This window comes from Nannobrachium achirus (genome assembly GCF_963921795.1).
Source record: "Nannobrachium achirus genome assembly, chromosome: 7".
Lineage (NCBI taxonomy): Eukaryota > Metazoa > Chordata > Actinopteri > Myctophiformes > Myctophidae > Nannobrachium > Nannobrachium achirus.
The window spans coordinates 54,713,075-54,731,591 of NC_137816.1; the positions used below are offsets into that span (position 1 = coordinate 54,713,075).

The following is an 18,517-nucleotide window of genomic DNA, read 5'->3' on the forward strand; positions in this document are numbered from 1 at the left end:
CTACAATCATCCAGACTAATATTGCTCAGAAACAAGCGGTTATGTTATGTGCCTTTTTCTTTTTTTCCCCTTTTTTGGTCCGGTGACATCATCAACGCAGATGACCTTTCGGTTACCCCGGAAATAATTGGTGATCCATAAGTTAGCGAACAGCGCCACCCAGAGTCAAAAAATAAGAAACTTGTGGAACTCCTCTTGGCTGCCTAGACCAGGGAATATCTTGGGAAACTTCATGGCAGTCATTGAGTTTATACTTTTATGATTAGCATTTTCAAATAAGTAAACATCTTTCCTTCAACAACATGAAAAAGCTGGGGGCGTGTTCCTCCCTCCACGTCATCAGCGCCCACACCCTAGGGGTTGGCGATAGGGCCTTTCTGTTTGGAGTTTGCATGTTCTCCCCGTGTCTCCTAGGGTAGATACCCTCACAAAAACATGCAAAAACATGGTCTCTATAATGCCTCCCCCTGGCCAGCCGGGGCGCCTGATGGGGGGTAAAGGAACTGGTTGGAATAACGTGTTCCTTCCACGCGCTACGTCCAAACCAGGGACATCCCCACTGTCAGGTGAAAAGAAGCAACTTGGACTCCTCATGCATAGAAGGAAGCATGAGGTCAGTCTGTTGTCTCCCCAGGCGCGGCAGAAGGAGAGCAGAGACCAGGATTACATAGGCATTTGGCACTGGGTGAAAATGGGTTACAAAATCGTGGGATAAAAATTATATTATATAAAAATAAAAATAAACAGCTTTTTTTTTGCCTGTCTACGACATAACGGAACAAAACAAGCCTGTCATGCGACCCAAGTAAACCATAACTCAAATCAAATTATAAATAACCATAAATAATACAAAAACGAATTATAGTTAATTGTCTTGTTCCTTGACATTGCAAAAAAGAAAAACTTTCCATTTCGTTTTTTTTTTGGTGACATTTTTCTTTTTTTTTTTTTTTTCTTTTTTTTTTTATGTGTCGAAAATCTTTTGAGAATAATACAATGAGTAAAGGGGTATTTACTTGTGACCCACAAATAGTGGTCTGGGACCTGCGTACTGTATGGGTCCCGAACCACTGTTTGGGAAACAGTGATCTAAAGCAGGGGTCCTCAACGTTTTCAGGCCAAGGACCCTTTAGTTGAGAGAGAGATGAAGCACAACCTTTTCATAGATTCCATAGTTTCATTGTTTGACCGCAAATCATCAGTGTATTTTGGATTCATGTCAATTTGTGTTTCGGATATTTAACCACTTTCTCTGTACTTCTGCTCTTTTCCCCCTCTACACCAAACCTCTTTGTCGAAAATAGACGACCTATAAGCTCGACCTGTGAGCTTGTAGATCGGCTATGTTTGTCTAAAGTTCTCAGAATATGGACACTAGGGTTCAAGTGGTTAATATAAAAAAGATTTCTAACGCTCCCGTTTTAATTAACGAAGTGTGCTCCACTACCAACGTCAACGCCGGACGCTCAAATTCGCCCCGGTTCAATTTTGGACGCCGTCTGACGCTGGCACAGTTTTTAATTTGCTTGATTCAATATTTAGATATTTGATGTAAATGCCATCAGTCCTCCTCCTCCAATCGGGGGACCCCATACACAAAAAAGTGGAAAGTGGAGCACTCGTCAGCGTAGTTCACATGTAAAATATTCTAAGATGCACGGTTCGGGTACATAGAACTTTAAAGGACAACTTTGTTTTTTTACAACAAGGGTTCATATTTTAGATTGTAATTAGAGAAAAGAAAAAGTGAGTGTTAAAATGTTTTCATTTGCTTCGTTCTATTGTTTTATCGCGTTTACCGAGCTAAAATGTGGGGCATGCGTACGCATGGGGGCATGCGTACAAGTGGCTAAATATGTCTTTTTAGACACACTAAGCCAGCAGTTTCTTTTTTGCTATTTACAGTAACATTTCTAGGCCCCATAAGTCACATCCAACCATGAAAGGTTGCGTTGTATCTTGGGAACGGGCTTATTCTGTGTAAAATGACATATTTGTACGCATGCCCCCAACCACTGAAATAAGAATCTCTAAAACAATAGAACGAAGCAAATAAAAACATTTTAACACTCAGTTTTTCTTTTCTCTAATTACAATCTAAAATATGAACCCTTGTTGTAAAAAAACAAAGTTGTCCTTTAAGGCAAGGACGCCAGCACTCACTTTAGAATGAATTCTTCTTCATGTATTGAATGGATTTCCCCCAGCAGCTACTGCACACAAACAGGACAGACGTTTCATTTACATCAAATATCTAAATATTGAATCAAGCAAATTCAAAACTGTTCAGGGTGTTCACAAAAGCCTGATTAGACGATAAAATGACGATAAGTTCTTTTGAAAGTGAAATATCCCTTTAATAAAGTTGACCTTCACTATGTACTTATAGTATACTTAGTCTGCTCTTTTTCCCCTCAACACCAAACCTCTTTACCAAAAATAGCCAATCTACAAGCTCACAACGCCTCGCAGCGTGAGGCGTTGTGAGCTTGTAGATCTGCTATTTTTGTATAAAGTTCTCAGAATAAGGACTCTAGGGTTCAATTGGTTAATATAAAAAAAGGAGAAAAATGTTTCTATCACACAAAGATTTGGAGGACCCCCTAGAGTAACTCTGAGGACCCCCTAGGGCTCCCGGACCCCCTTGCATTAAGAGCTGATTATGACATTATGAGTTTTTATTACATTTAAATTATTACATTACTTGAAGCTCGGCCGCCCGAGCGTTTAGTCGGCAACCTGGCCAACTCGGGAATGATGTAAATAGGGAATGAATGCCCCGCCCTTTAATGCAAATCCCATATACATACTGACATTGGTACTGGATACTGCATCATATTGATTCTTTACACTATATATCTTGTGCAAATTGGTCATATTGATTGATTGATTGATTGAAGACTTTATTTGATAGAAAAAGGTACAGTTTCATGACGGTACAGTTCACTGGTACAAGGTCTACTAAAAGGAGATCCTAGAAAAGCACTTGGCTTATTTACACAGGAAACAATTGAAGTATCTCATATTGAATGACAGACGGATAGAACACAGTACTATGCAGCAAATATAGTCAGGAGAAAATAAAATAAAAAGAGACGAAAAAATATATTCAGTAGGTAAATACAAAGGAGGGTAAGGCTGGGCTAGGTTTGTTATTACCAGTTGCAAACGGCTGCCGCCTGTAAGTGGTTTTTCAGGGCTATTTTAAAGGATGCTAGGGAACCACACTCCTTTAAGGCCTTCGGTAAGGTTCCACATTTGGTGGTATAGCAGAAGAACGAGTTTGACCCTTTGTTTGACTGGGTTGAACGTGATCTGTGGTGCTGCCTCTGGTGTTGTAATTGTGGACGTCCTTAACGTTTATAAAGTATTTTGACAGGTACATGGGTATCGTGCAGGGGTTCCCAAACTCTTTTGTCTCAGGGCACCCATAAATATATTTTTTATCTGAGGCACCCTTACATTATAATTTTCACTCCCAGCACCTTATATTTATAATAGCATATCGTCATTGTCGGGTGGAAACAGGTGTATGTCCAAAACCGTTCATTTTGTATTTATCATCTATTATACTATTATTATACTAAATGTTTTTTCAAGTGTCCAAATAAATTCCAAATATTATCAAATGATCTCGCGGCACCCCTGGACTGCCGTCACGGCACCCCAGGGTGCCCCGTCACCCACTTTGAAAACCCCTGCTTTACACTATATATCTTGTGCAAATTGGTCATATTCAATAATTAAATAATGCTTTTTACTTGACCCTGCAGATGATGATGAAATCTCTCTACTGTGGAGGAACAGAAGGAGTCACTGTGTCATCTTCTGATGCCCTAAAGGTGAGAAGAACCATTCACCTGTTGCTCCACCAACAATGATGTCAGATATAATGTGTAGCAGAAAGCTACATCATTGTGTATCTGAATGTTGCTCTGCCTGTCCTGTATGCAGCTGCTGCCAGTGGCCAGTTTCTTCCAGCTGAAGGGTCTGGAGAGATGCTGTGAGATGCAGCTTTCACAAAGTCTGACTCTGGACAATGCTGTTAGCATCTACCACACAGCTAAGGTAAGAGTTATGTACAAAATGTCCTCTTAAACCATATAGGGGGGGGGGGGGAATGATCCCATGACCCCAGAGATAATGTATACCAGTTTGTGTTGAGTTTTGGACAGTATCTGTAGTGTGGTAGCAAAAAGTGTGTTTTGAAGTAAAGGCACTACGGCAGAAAATGTAATCCCGCACAAACAGGGCCTCATGATCCAAAAGAAATTGTAAATTGATTGTACTACCTAAGAGTTATAGGCCAAAACGTGAAGTGGGCTGATCTACAAGCTCACAGCGCTTCACATCACGATGCTTTGGGAGCTTGGAGATCAGATATCGGAGCAGCGCCACGGAGTGAGAGAGAGGGGAGAGACAAAGCTAGAGACAATTTGTCATGTAGCTTTCAGTAAGCAGCTGATTTTAGCAGTATTCTCAACAGCCTACCTCTCATCATTTAAGGATGTAGTAGTGCATCACAGCTTTCCCCTGCCATTCTTATATCCAATTGGACCTCTGAGAACACGAGAGTGTGCATGACGTTGATGAACGTGTCAGTCTTCCTCACTGTCTACACCTAATTCTCAACTAATACCTGTGATTCCAAGTTTATGGCAGCAGCCAATCCGATTGGTTTTATTACTCTAACGCCCAAGACGCAGCCAGGACTAATTCAGGGCCATTTGAAAATAGCTAAATAGCGCTTGGACAAACCCCCACAGTAGGCCTACAAGTTAAGTTGAGTTGTTAAAATAGGGCCACTAAGTATCAGTGGTGAAAAGTAACTAAGTACATTTACTTAAGTACTGTACTTAAGTACAGTTTTGAGGTATTTGTACTTTACTTGAGTATTCTACTCCACTACATCTCGGATCCAAATATTGTACTTTCCACTACATTTATTTGAAAACTTTAGTTACTAGTTACTTTGGCAGATATAAATTATAATATTATAAAACATACATTAACGACTTTAGCCCTACTTTATACCGATGCGACGCGTTGTGAGCTTGTAGATCGGTTATTTTCAAACATTTCGTACTTTTACTTTTGGTATGTTAAGTACATCTTTAAACCAATACTTTTGTACTTTTACTCAAGTACATTTTGAATTCTAGACTTTTAATTGTATAGGTTGCCCTCACACCAAAATACCTATGAAAGTGGAATCCGCGTTCCGCCAATGCATTTCAATGAGAGTGAAGCGGTTTCATGCTAGCAGAGGATTTCGCCAAAAAACGCTCCCTTATCATTGAAATGCATTGGCGGAACGCGGATTCCACTCGCATAGGTATTTTGGTGTGAGGGCACCCTAAGGGTAGAAATACTGTGTTAGGGTGCCGCACACCAAAATACCTAGAGTGGAATCCACCAATGCATTTCAATGAGAATGGAGCGTTTTTTGCCAGTAGAGGATTTCTGCAAAAAACACTCCATTCTCATTGAAATGCATTGGCGGATTCCACTCTAGGTATTTTGGTGTGAGGGCACCCTAGGGTGCCCTCAGACCAAAATACCTATGAGAGTGGAATCCGCGTTCCGCCAATGCATTTCAATGATAAGGGAGCATTTTTTGCAGAAATCCTCTGCTGGCATGAAACCACTTCACTCTTATTGAAATGCATTGGCGGAACGCGGATTCCACTCTCATAGGTATTTTGGTCTGAGGGCTCACACCAAAATACCTAGAGTGGAATGCGCCAATGCATTTCAATGAGAATGGAGCGTTTTTTGCAGAAATCCTCTACTGGCAAAAAAACGCTCCATTCTCATTGAAATGCATTGGCGGATTCCACTCTAGGTATTTTGGTTTGAGGGCACCCTAACAGAGTATTTCTACATTGCAGTATTGATACTTTTACTCAAGTAAAACACTTTGAGTACTTTATCCACCACTGCTAAGTATGCAGAGACAAACTCATGTCCTTATTACAACCTGTGTGTGTGTGTGTGTGTGTGTGTGTGTGTGTGTGTGTGTGTGTGTGTGTGTGTGTGTGTGCGTGTGCGTGTACGTGTGTGTAGCGGCACGGTGCACTCGAACTCCAAAGGTACTGCGAGGGGTTCTTCCTTCAGAACATGGAGGCGTTTCTGGAGAGAGAGGACTTCCACCGGCTGCTGCTGGGAGGAGCCAGTGAAGACCTGCTCTACCCAGGCCTAGACACCCACAACCGGCCCAGAGGGGACAGACTGTCCCCTGCCCTTCTCCGGGACCTGGAGACCACTCTGGTCCACAGACTTTACACTCTGTACTCCACCTGTAGAGAGTGAACCGCAACAAACCGCCAACATCGCGCCGCCAGTAGAGTTGCCGTCTTAGAACATGCGCGGAGGGTTCCCAAAGGGTTCCTAGTTCGATCCCGGGCTCCCCCAAGAGTTAGTGTCGAAGAGTCCTTGAGCAAGTTGTTTTTTAAAGAAGGGTCCCCCTGGAGAAAATGTATGTGCCCTGATGTAAAATGCCATGACCCTCCCCATGACTGTAAAAAATATTATATAGATTAACCCTCCCTAGGGTGTCATTTTTTTATTTTATTATTATTTTCTTTGTGAAATTTATGGGAGTTGTTACTGTATGGTGTGTTTGACATGAATATCACACATATCAAAACAGACTATTTTATTACAAAAAAATGGTATGACCCTCCCTTGGACTAAATTTGTTTAGCTTACTTGGACTAAAATTAGAAAGGCATGACCCTCCCCTATTTTTCTCCAGGGGTACCCTTCTTAAAAAAATTACCTGCTCTCGGTTAAAAACGACCTGCTCTCGGTGAGCAGGTTGGTGCCTTGCATGGTTTCCTCAGCCATTGGTGTGTGAATGGGTGAATGTTATGTAATGCATCTCTGTAATGCGCCTTGGATAAAGACGCTATATAAATGCACCATTTACTATCGCCGTCAGTGGCAGGCGTCAAAGGAACACAAATGATTGGGACTGCTAACCACAATGTTCTCATTAAAAGTTAAAAAGCCATTCCAGTATTTAAAAAATTCTGTACATATAATAATAAGCATGTAAGATATCATGTACATATTCTTTTTGTTAATAAACATGCGTAAACCTGCAAGTCTCTCTCTCTCACACACACATACACACCACCGTATTTCCAAAGCCAACAGATTTATTTCCTTTAGCACTGAAGTTGTTCACAGTAACATCAACAAGGGGAATACATTGCCATGTGGTTAAATCCTGCTCGCTACTGTAGCGCGCCCGTACTCAAGTCCATTCAGTTCAGTGTGCTCTTGGATTCCCACAGTATAGAAAAACAAAAGGAGGAAACCAAAACGATGATGGGTATTGCTTTAGAGAAGTGGTTCCCAAACTTTTCAGGTCGACACCCAAAAGAGAAATGAGACGTTTGCCCGGGACCTAAACTAGTGAAAACAGCAGATCTACAAGCTCACCATGTAGATCTGCTATTTTCACTACTTGTTAAACATTTGTTTCCTAATTTATGGAATTTCCATGATTTTTCTTTGACTTCTTCATGAAATTACTGAAACAAAAATCATTGAATTGACCCATAAAAATGTGTCCGCGACCCACAAATGGGTCCCGACCCACTGTTTGGGAACCACTGGCTTAGAGGTTGTTCTCTCCGATACCAGTTCCTCACCCAGCTGAGGTGGGAGCCAGCAGTGCTGGAAAGTAACTAAGTACATTTACTTAAGTAATGTACCCAAGTACAATTTTGAGGTATTTATACATTTACTTGAGTATTTCCAATCTACATTAATTACACTACACTGCACTACATTAATTTGGAAACTTTAGTCACTTTGCAGATGTAAATTATAATATTATAAAACATACATTAACGACTTTAGCCCCATTTTATACCTAGGCTATTTGAAAATGCCCGATCTTCTAATAGCTCACAACGTGTTGCGTCGCGGCTCGGTGTGAGCTTTTAGATCTGCCATTTTCAAACATTTTGTACTTTTAGCTTTGGTACTTTAAGTACATTTTGATGCCAATACTTTTGTACTTTTACTCAAGTACAGTTTGAATTCCAGACTAAGGGTGCCCTCACACCAAAATACCTATGAGAGTGGAATCCGCGTTCCGCCAATGCATTTCAATGATAAGGGAGCGTTTTTTGCAGAAATTCTCTGCTGGCATGAAACCGCTTCACTCTCATTGAAATGCATTGGCGGAACGCGGATTCCACTTTCATAGGTACTTTGGTGTGAGTGCACCCTTATACTTACTTATAGCAGAGTATTGCAGTATTGATACTTTTACTTATGTAAAAAAATGTAGTACTTTTTCCACCACTGGCGACCGGGGCCATCCATCAGCCAGGTCCCTCTCTCTCTTTGAGAGAATGAGTCAGGAGAATGCATTGCACAGTCACTGCATCATGTGCACAGAAAACAAAACGCTAGGGAATAGTGGGAGGGATTCGGAAGGTGGGGGGCAGGGGGGGTTGGTTGGGGGATACCAAACTTGAAAGGCAAATTAAAAAAACAAATAAAGTGTCAACTAAAATGCACGTAAAACAACAAGAAAAATGAGCAGGGGTGTCACAAGGGGGGGCTTTTTGAAAAGTCTTGAAAATGTGTGCAAATCTTTGAATATATATATTTTTTAAGCGAACATTTGTAACTCAAATTTTGCTTCTGGGGGGGTCCCTGGAACATAAATATTTTGAGATGGGGGTCCGTGGCCAAATACATATCATTTTGGAGGTCCTTCACATGAAACCGTTTGAGGACCACTGACATAGAAACATAGGTTTTTCAAGAAACCTTAGAAGGATTTGAAGTATTCAAACTCAAAAAATTCAAAAATAGCAGATCTACAAGCTCGAAGCGCGGCACTCGGTGCCGTGCTGTGTGCTTGTATATTTGCTATTTTTCAATAGTTAAAGCACAAAATGTGAGTGAATCCTTGTACCCAGGGCCCAGAATTTGGTGTGACACTCCTGGTTGGGGGGGTACCAAACTTGAAAGGCAAATTAAAAAAATAAAGTGTAAACTAAAATGCACGTAAAACAACAAGAAAAATGAGCAACGACGGGGAAAAGAAGGGGAATGGAGAGAGTAGACAGGGTGGAAGGAGGAGGGGAGGGGAGAACGGTTCCAACGACGACATGCAAAGAAAAGACGGATGTCCGAACATGCAAACAACCGTACGCGGTTCAAACAACCATACACGGTCAAACAACCGTACACGGTCAAACAACCGTACGCGGTCAAACAACCGTACACGGTCAAACAACCGTACGCGGTCAAACAACCGTACACGGTCAAACAACCGTATGCGGTCAAACAACCGTACGAGGTCAAAGCTAAGAGCGTGGGAATCCCCCTATATACAGGATGAGTTGAGTGGGTGTTTTTGTGGTTGGAGTCATCATCATACGCACAGGAAAGAGGGGAACTGACAAATATCAACAAAGGGTTTGTTCATCTCAGAAGAGGCTAGTCTACATTCTTAAATTACGGTAAATCACCCCCGAAACAGAACGAAACAAATAACTATATTACAAGCTTTTTCTCATCAAATAAAAAAAAAGGCAAGGAAACTATAAGATGGTGAATGTTCACAGATACTTTACAAGAATATTCTGAATGATCAATAACTTAAACATGGCAAAAAAATATCCTTAAATACTTTTAGGAAACCTTTTTCTACATCTGTCGTATAAATAACAAAATAATAAATTAATAATAATAACCAAACTGACAAAATACAGTAAAGTACAAAAATATACACAGCAGTTCAATGTGGTCTGAAACCTGCAGATTACTTCAAAGGAATGTGAACAAAACAATAATGATAAAAAATAAAATAAAACACGGATCCGCAAAAAAGAAATCTTAACCGCACGTCAAAAAGTGCAAAGGAAGTGGACATGACACAGACAAGACTTAATTTGTCCAAGGAACAGAAACGGAGAAAAATAAAACGACGACATGGCAACACAACTCTCCTAAACATAATGTCACGACTACACTTTAGTTTTTTTTTTGTACATACAGAACATTATTTAGTCTGTACAAACTGAATAAATTCATTCATTTATGCAATTATCCCTTCCCTCCCCACCCCCAAAAGTCCTTTTGTCAACATGATGTCTTCTTTACATCTCAGATTCCCATTTTAAGCCACGTGGCCGGCACAGACCGTTTAAAATCCCCGTGTTCAGGAAGAAAGACTAAAGTTAAAAAGAGTTTACAATCCAGCCAGTTGTCCGTCGATCGGGGCTCAAAGGGACACATTCTCTTCCTGACGTTCAGTAGCCACCGGTCCTCCTGCTTCCGTTTGTCCTTACATCCCGCCAACATTGTGTCAATATGTAGGAATGTGTGAAATGCGATCATTTTGGTGTCTACATCCTAGTGTGCGCTGTATGTGTGTGCCAGGGTGTCTGCCGGTATCAAGACATTTTTATGACAGCTAGTCAGCTAGAATTAAATTCAATAGTAAACTTGCAACGGAAATAAACGTGCTACGAATGTCTTCTTGGGACATCGCAAGTAACGTTGGCTCTGTAAAGAACAGATCAATAAATTGGAGATTGTTGTTGGCATGCTCTTGAATACTGTCTGTGCTTCTCGCTTTGCATTATGGGAATCTCACCGTACCCACCTTGAAACATTTGCAAATAATTCGTCCGACTTCAGAGACGTTACCGCTGAACATTCGCTTTTGCACCGTGTGCCCCTGAAGCCGTTTGCAAGTATTGTTACCTCGCTTGAATACGACGGAAGCAGAAAGGGAAAAGGTTGTCATATCAGAGTAATACTGTATCCGTTTATTAGGTTGCCAACACTGCCTGGTAACGAACTGTAGAAGCACCCGTGAACTCTTGCCTAAAAAGGATCCATAAAAATAAATACAAAAACGATAAAACTCATTTGCACCACATAGTCAGGCTACATGATTGCCTAAGACCTTTCACGTTTAATACAATTTCATACCTTTTAGGCCTTTTAAACTAAATCTCAATGTAAGACTATTTAAGCCTTTTTACGGACCTGCAGACACCCTGTGTGTGTGTGTGTGTGTGTGTGTGTGTGTGTGTGTGTGTGTGTGTGTGTGTACATGCTCATGAATGTATAGGGGAATGAGGATGGGGGGGGGGGGGTGCATTATAATACTTTTGACAAACATCATTGTCTTTAAGGCGTTTCTTCAATAAGTATATCTCTTGTGTTCAGGCCAGAGGGAGCAAAGCAAACAGGAAAAAAAAAGAGAAGCGCCTCTTCTCACAGTCCTCTAGGGGTCGCTGTGGGAGTGTTGTGGCAGTGGCGGACTTCGTTGGGGGGGGACAGGCTGGGGATATGGGTGGTGGGTATGTGTGTGTGTGTGTGGGGGGGGGGGGGGTAATGTAGTCTCTCTTTCCGTCTTTCTCTGGAGTCTGGCTGGCCACGAGTGAGGTGTTGTGGGAGAGAGGAGCGGGGTGGGGGGCGGGGGGTGTGGGGCAGAGGCGGCCATCTTGCAGAGCGGATGATGGGCGGGCTTTAATAGTTTTTATGGATGATCCCTGGTGGCAGAGACAAGTCAAGCCGTCACACACACACACACGAGCACCCACACACACGCACACGCACTGCCCCGAGACGGACCCTCCACCCCAGAGTGGGTGGAGGTACATATAGCTACATGTGCTACTTACTGACGGCAAAATACTTCATACACATCCTCCAAACTCAAAATAGTCATTCCTGTTGTTATTATTATGCAGTACAAAAAAGGTTTATAGGCAATAGTCAAAAAAGTAGATATTCTCTCTTTTCTATTTTTTCTTTTCTCTAGAGCAGGGGTCTTCAACGTTTTCAGGCCAAGGACCCCTTAGTCAAGAGAGAGAGATGAAGCAGGGACCCCCCCACAACCTGTTCATAGATTCCATAGTTTCATTGTTTGACAGCACAATCATCAGTATGATTCATGTCAATCTGTGTTTTCAGATATTTAACCACTTAACCGTCAGCACTTAATAATCTTGACCTTTCAACTCTGTACTTAGTCTGCTCTTTTTCCCCTCTACGCCAAAGCTCTTTGCCGAAAATAGCCGATCTGCTATTTTTGGCTAAAGTTCTCAGAATATGGACGTTAGGGTTCAAGTGGTTAATATAAAATATGTGATGCTATCATAGAAAGATTTGGAGGACCCCCTGTAGTAAATCTGAGGACCCCCTAGGGGTCCCGGACCCCATGTTGAAGACCCCTGCTCTAGAGCGACACTCCTACTGGCTAAAGGGCGAATGGCTAACTGCTGTCCTTTGACATTTTATATCTTCTTGGTGGTGGTGGTGGTGTTGAGGGTGGGGTGGGGGGTCGGGTCATACGTGTTTATTCTATGACCTGATAACTGGTTTTTACTGACTATAGTCATGCAAAAGGCTAGCTCGTCCTTTTTTTTTACGGCTGTTCCTGCGGCGTCCTGCTGCCGGCGGCAGGCGTCGCCGTTTTGTCTTTTGTGCCGGTGTGGGCGGCGAGGGGCTTAAGAGAGTCAGTGGGGGGCGGTGCTCTGCCGCTGTTGGGCGGGGCATGCTTGGCGTGGGGGGCGGGGCTAGGCGTGGCACTGGGGGCGGGGCCAGGCGAGGGAGAGGGGGGCGGCGGCGGCGCCTGGTGGGACGAGGCGTTCTTCTCGTCTGAAAAAAGCTGTTTAATTACGTCAAAGAAGTTACTCAACGGGCTGCCTACACAGATGGGGAAGAAAAAAAGGAAACAAAAAGAGACAGAGAGAGAGAACAGACAACATCATGAGCAATGGGTTAAACGGTGGTGGGGGAGGGGGGAGGGGGTGATGGTGGCGTGAGAAGAGGAAGGGAACCGAGGCCAGAGAGAGACAGAGACGGTAAAACCACTTTGGTGTTCAAATTATATGTATTTGACATGATCTACATGCTCACAACGCCTCGCAACGCGCCAGGGTGGGGGGTCCCCAGTTCAAATTTAAGATTATTATTAAAAGATTATTTTGGGGGCTGTGGCCTGAAAAGGTTGAGAACCACTGCCTTAGAGTTTGTGGGGTCATGTGATCAGTGACATCATGAAGATGTACTCTTTGGCTTGCAGAGTACATCTTCATGATGTCACTGATCACATGACCCCACAATCAATCCTCCAGTTCTAAGCAACGCTTTTTTCTCAGACTAGAGCCGGAGCGGAGAGCTGACGACAACTCATGACAGCAACCCTCTGACAGGTTACAGCCAACTCTAAGGTATATTAATGACATAGTTCAAAGTTGAAAATGAGTGGTATTCCCCTCTAAGTGCTGGCTTGGCGTTATGGCCAAAGGGCTACAAGCAAGCAAAAATAAAGTAGTAGCATTATCACAATGAAAAGATCAGTGTTGGTTTTACAGTCTCAGAATCCACTGTCCCAGGTACCACGACTGGAGAGTTAATGGGAGCCTTGCGATGCTAGCTAGGACAATTCCAGCAGGTCAACATTGACGTGGAAACGTATATATTGACTTGTGTGCACTGTTAAAAAGGGAATGATCAGGAATAGTGATACAAATATCTGATAATGATATGATGAGTTTTACTTAAGTTTAGTCTTGTTACAGCGTAATGTATGAAAACCAGCCAAAGCTTTACCAATCAGAATGCATGTGTATATTCCTAAACAGCATTTACACCTAATTACTTTAGGAAGGCTCTGATGAAGGCTCATAGCCGGAACGCGTTCAAGCGTTCTTTGTTGGTGTTTGCCAATCAAAAAGGTGGAAATGTGAGTACTTTGTCCTCCATTGATTTGAAGTTGTGGATGTGCTACTGTCCCTTTTTGGAATTTCTACTTTTTATGTATGATTTAGGAATGCTCTCCAAGGCTCCGGGTAACTCCCCATCTTCTCTGCACAAACAATCCATTCAATACAAAGACTTTGGTTCTCTGGTCAGTGTGTTAAAACAACCACCAGTGAAGACAAACATGCAACCATACAACAACACCTGCTACACATCCCAAAGGTTACACTTCATTGGTTAAAAATGCATTTGATTTAGTGTGTAATGTCCCAACATCAGTGTTGCTTAAAGAGACCCTTAACTTACCCATCATGCTTTGGAAGTGACATACTGGAGTGTGTGTGATTCAAAGATTTCTGGTATAAATTTGATGCATTTATGTTTCTCCTTTTGATTTTAAAATATGGAAGAGCTTGCAAGGTGGGGGTAGACTGAATTAAGAACATTCCCATGCAAAATATATGAGGTCTTCGTTTTAGGGCTTCACATATACTGTAGAGACAGACATACAATGCACAACCGCGCACACGCAAGCAAGCACACACACACACACACACACACACACACACACACACACACACACACACACACACACACACACACACACACACGTACAGACTTTGGTGTGAGCAGGGGCCCGTTTCACGAAAGCAGAATTAGATAAGCCAGAATCTAAGTAAAATCCAGGTTTGACAAAGCCTGCTCCGTACAGCCTAGTTTAATCCGTTCCACTGACGCCAAGCCAGGCTGAGAAGGAGCAACTTTGTCAAGCCAGGATCGTAAAGCCAGGCTGAATTGCGCCTTCACACGTTCCTTAAAGAAGTAGCTCAACCCCAAAATGACTTTTTTTCTATTGATTACAGTACACAAGCCATGGAGACTTAAGTTCAATAATATTTTGTTTTGTTTTTTGTCTCATTCCTAAGACAATAATTTGATTACAATAAATTTACCACATTGATTCCGGATGGGGAGCCAAATTCATTTGTGTCCCCATTCAGAATCAATGTTTACTATTCAACTTTTTGTCTTAGGAATGTGACAAATACAAAATAATATCCATGAATTGAAATCTCCATGGCGTGAGTAATCAATAGAAAAAAAAGTCATTTCGGGGGTGAACTACTCCTTTAAAGGCCCATGAGGTCGATCGTAGATTCCTTGAATCGTGACCAATCATGGAACCAAAGACCTGAGCGGCGTTCTTCCTCCCTGATCTAGGTTTGGTGAAACGGAACCCCAGGTGGTGCCAGTGACAGTGTTGTCAAGGGAGTGTTTTCCAGTGAGGCAGACGGTGTCACAGAGGTGTAGCGGGGGGGTTGGAGGGGATCGAACCCCAGGCTCTCTGGGTCTTACCACGCTTGGAGGCTGAGCGCTGGGAACCACCTGGGAGCACATGGTACAGTAGGGTCATGATAACACCTGGATATGAACACCAGTCTCTCACGCGTTTACTAACTGCAACCGCGTTTTGCCAAGACCCGCCTTTGGACTATTATACTATTAATAATACTATTATAATAGTTATATTGGTATAGTTTAAATATGCCGTATTATGTTACATAAGTATACTTATAGTATTCTTATGAAGTATTTTTGTTTGTAGTTTCTTACATTTAGTTTTAAATGTTATATTATTTCAACTTTCTTTTTAAATGCAATGATTTTTTCAAACTAATTTCATGAATAAATAAAAGAAAAATCGAAGATATTCCATAAATGAGAAAACTAATATTTAAGTATTTAAGTAGTGAAACGCGGCACTTTTGAGTGAGTTTCACAGGGGAAGAGTTGTGCTTGATTAATCATATGGCCGGGCTGAAAATAGCTGATCTAAAAGCTTATGCAAAAGGTTGTGAGCTTGTAGATCAGCTATATTTGGTGCTCAGCACCATCGTAAGATGAAGGATAAATCGGGCTTTACACGTTGCATATGTCTGAAACCTCCCCAGAAATCCTCCACTACTGAAGAGGTACCCTGACCGACCACCAGGGGCCGCTGGCGGTGCACTGACAAGGGCATTTATCCCTCGCCAGCTTCCCAGCCGCAAACACTGGCGATTGTGTTCATTTGAGCGCCTGGCAAGGCCAGAGGCCAAGTGTATGGACTTGACACTCGCCTCTCAAACGCTGCCAGATGGTGGACACAGGCACACACACACACACACACACACACACACACACACACACACACACACACACACACACACACACACACACACACACACACACACACACACACACACACACACACGCTCACGCGTAGTTGCATACACAGAATTAGGAAGTCATCAGGACGTGTCAGAAGAACTTGTGGAGACGTGTTTAGTGAGTGTTTGGAGTCACAGCAACCGTAAAAGGGATAAAATGCACTGGCATCATGCAAGGTCTTTGCTTTTCTGGGTGCAAAGAAACATAACTGCATCCGTTTGTTTCATCATTGTCAGCATATCACTGTGAATACATAACATGCTTTCATAGTTAGTGCTTTATGTTGAAGTCAAGCCACACACTGTTTGAGCGTGTGCACACATGGAATTCACCCAGAACCATCAATAGAGCACATAGTTTGGCCAGTTTAGGCTTTAGGCTATTTGATGACTTTGATAACATCTACAGCTGATAAACTGTCATTTGCATGCATTTGATGCAGCAATAGTAATAATTCTGCTCTCTGATTTTCAATAGTTATGTAATGTTCCCAGCAATGATCTATCACACTAGAAATAACTCCAGGGAAAATTTGGGCTCATGACCTAAAAGAGAGAGAAACAAAAGTTTCTGCATTCATCTTGCTCAGGGTATTTTGCAATCGGTCCTTCGTCTGTTAAAACTAAATATGGATGGATGGCTGGAAGGACTTTCATTAATCCTGGTGGAAATGATCAACAGGCTGCCCCTCAAACAGACAAGTATGCTTTTGGGTTAAAAGGACCAAAGTTCAAGGTCACAGTGAATGTCTCGAGTAAAAAATCTGAGAACGGATGGGCAAATCTTTGTGAAATTTGGTAGGAGTGATCGGTGGGTTGCGTCAAAGAGATGACTTTAGATCGAAAAAGGACAAAGATCAAGGTAGCAATCAAGGTCAGGGTCAACATTACATAATCTGCAGCATGACTAGCATCTCAGATTGTTCAAAAGGTTTCTGCCACGGCTATATGCTTTTGCTTGCTTCAGCTCGCCTGTTAGAATTGTACTTTTAGGGAACATTTTATTTAAAAAAAAACTGAATGGAAAACAGCTAATTAAGAGAAACATTTCTCTGGTGAAGAAGGCATGTATTTTGCCAAACAGTATTGTGCTGTATATACATGGCTCTGGTGAAGAGGGCATGTACAGTACAGTATTGTGCTGTATATACATGGCTCTGGGTTTGCATTCCATCGGGCATGCTACTGATTCTGTCCATCTGGATGGTGATAGAGTCAGCTGGGGATGACAGGAAGCAAGGTGGTGTGAGGGTGGAGGGGGGGAGCAGGAAGAGAGAGAGAGAGAGAGACACACACATACACATAGACAGAGACAGAGACAGACACAGAAATTATAGACAGATATTTAAATGTTAAAAAAATAAAGATGAGTAGACATTAGACCAGTGGTTCTCAAACTTAACTCTCCATAACTTTGACAGTATACAAATGGAACCAAATAGACCCGATAGGGCTATTTGTATACTGTTAGAGTTACAGACTTTTATGGGTCAATTTGGACCCCCATAAAGTCCCTGAAATCCACTTTGAGAACCACTGACTTTGAAAGATAGATAGACAGGTAAATAGATATAGCGACAGACAGAGAGAGGTAAATAAATGGTACAGTAGACTGTCAGGTAGAAAGACAGCCAGATAGAGAGACAGACAAAGAGGTAAGCAGATGGCAGATATAGCAAGATAGACAGACAGACAGACAGACAGACAGACAGACAGACAGACAGACAGACAGACAGACAGACAGACAGACAGAGAGAGAGAGGTAGTGTGGCTGAGATGTGGGTTATTAACACATCTACATGGTGAGGGTTGAGTGACAGTGCATACAGTGCCTGATAACAGATCCCATCTGTGGCAGTGGCTAGTCAGACTGCTATGTGTCATTATGATGGAATCAAATACACTAACTTGAGTCACCTGTCTGCTTATTTGTCATGTACTACCCTGCTCCACCACCAGAGGGGACCATTATCAAGTAAATAACCCACAAGTAACAAGAAAAAAAAATATTTTCACACTAACAAGGACAAGAACACGACAGTCTGTCTTTTACTTCCATATTTTCTTATCGTCCATCTATCCATAGGCAGCCCAAAATGTTGTGGTTAAAATCATCGACGTGATTTCAAAGAGTTTGCAGGGTGGGTGGGTGGGTGGGTGGGGAGGAGCGTGGGGTTATTTTCTGTGGAGAGAAGCTACTACTGGAGTCGAGTTCTTCGTTTACACGGATTGAGCTGGCTGTCTATCCTTTACAAAGACTATCTATTTTGCATGTACTATTTCGTATATACAGCATGTCTAACCTTTCCCCCCTCTTTAAACACTATTTAACAGTATCTAAGTAAGTAAACCTTGAACCGAATGAGCCGTATGTCTGACTGTTCTCTGTCTCTGTCCCTGGATGAGATTCATTACCTGTATTATAACAGTTCAATTATAATAACAACATATCAATCTCTGTCAATCTAAATCAGTGATTCTCAAAGTGGATTTCAAGGACTCTCTAGTCTAGGTTCCTTTATGGGAGTCTAAATTGACCCTTACAAGTC

The 18,517-nt window shown here is 42.2% G+C and overlaps 1 protein-coding gene and 1 pseudogene across 2 annotated transcripts in view; one reads left to right on the forward strand and one right to left on the reverse strand.

The window, feature by feature from the left end:
* The window catches only part of LOC308288850 (ankyrin repeat and BTB/POZ domain-containing protein 2-like), a 44,921-nt pseudogene extending 38,609 nt beyond the window's left edge, over nt 1-6,312 (forward strand). The window contains exons 18-20 of the transcript in view: nt 3,774-3,842; nt 3,955-4,068; nt 6,067-6,312. The product of the transcript in view is annotated as an ankyrin repeat and BTB/POZ domain-containing protein 2-like (transcript). The remainder of the gene's footprint in view (nt 1-3,773; nt 3,843-3,954; nt 4,069-6,066) is intronic.
* Nucleotides 6,313-12,418: 6,106 nt separating this feature from the next.
* The window catches only part of brsk2b (BR serine/threonine kinase 2b), a gene marked incomplete at both ends in the record, with an annotated part of 140,685 nt that continues 134,586 nt past the window's right edge, over nt 12,419-18,517 (reverse strand). Inside the window, 2 exons of the mRNA XM_080730327.1 lie at nt 12,419-12,699; nt 15,115-15,144. Coding sequence (XP_080586453.1) covers nt 12,419-12,699; nt 15,115-15,144 — 311 coding nt within the window. The remainder of the gene's footprint in view (nt 12,700-15,114; nt 15,145-18,517) is intronic.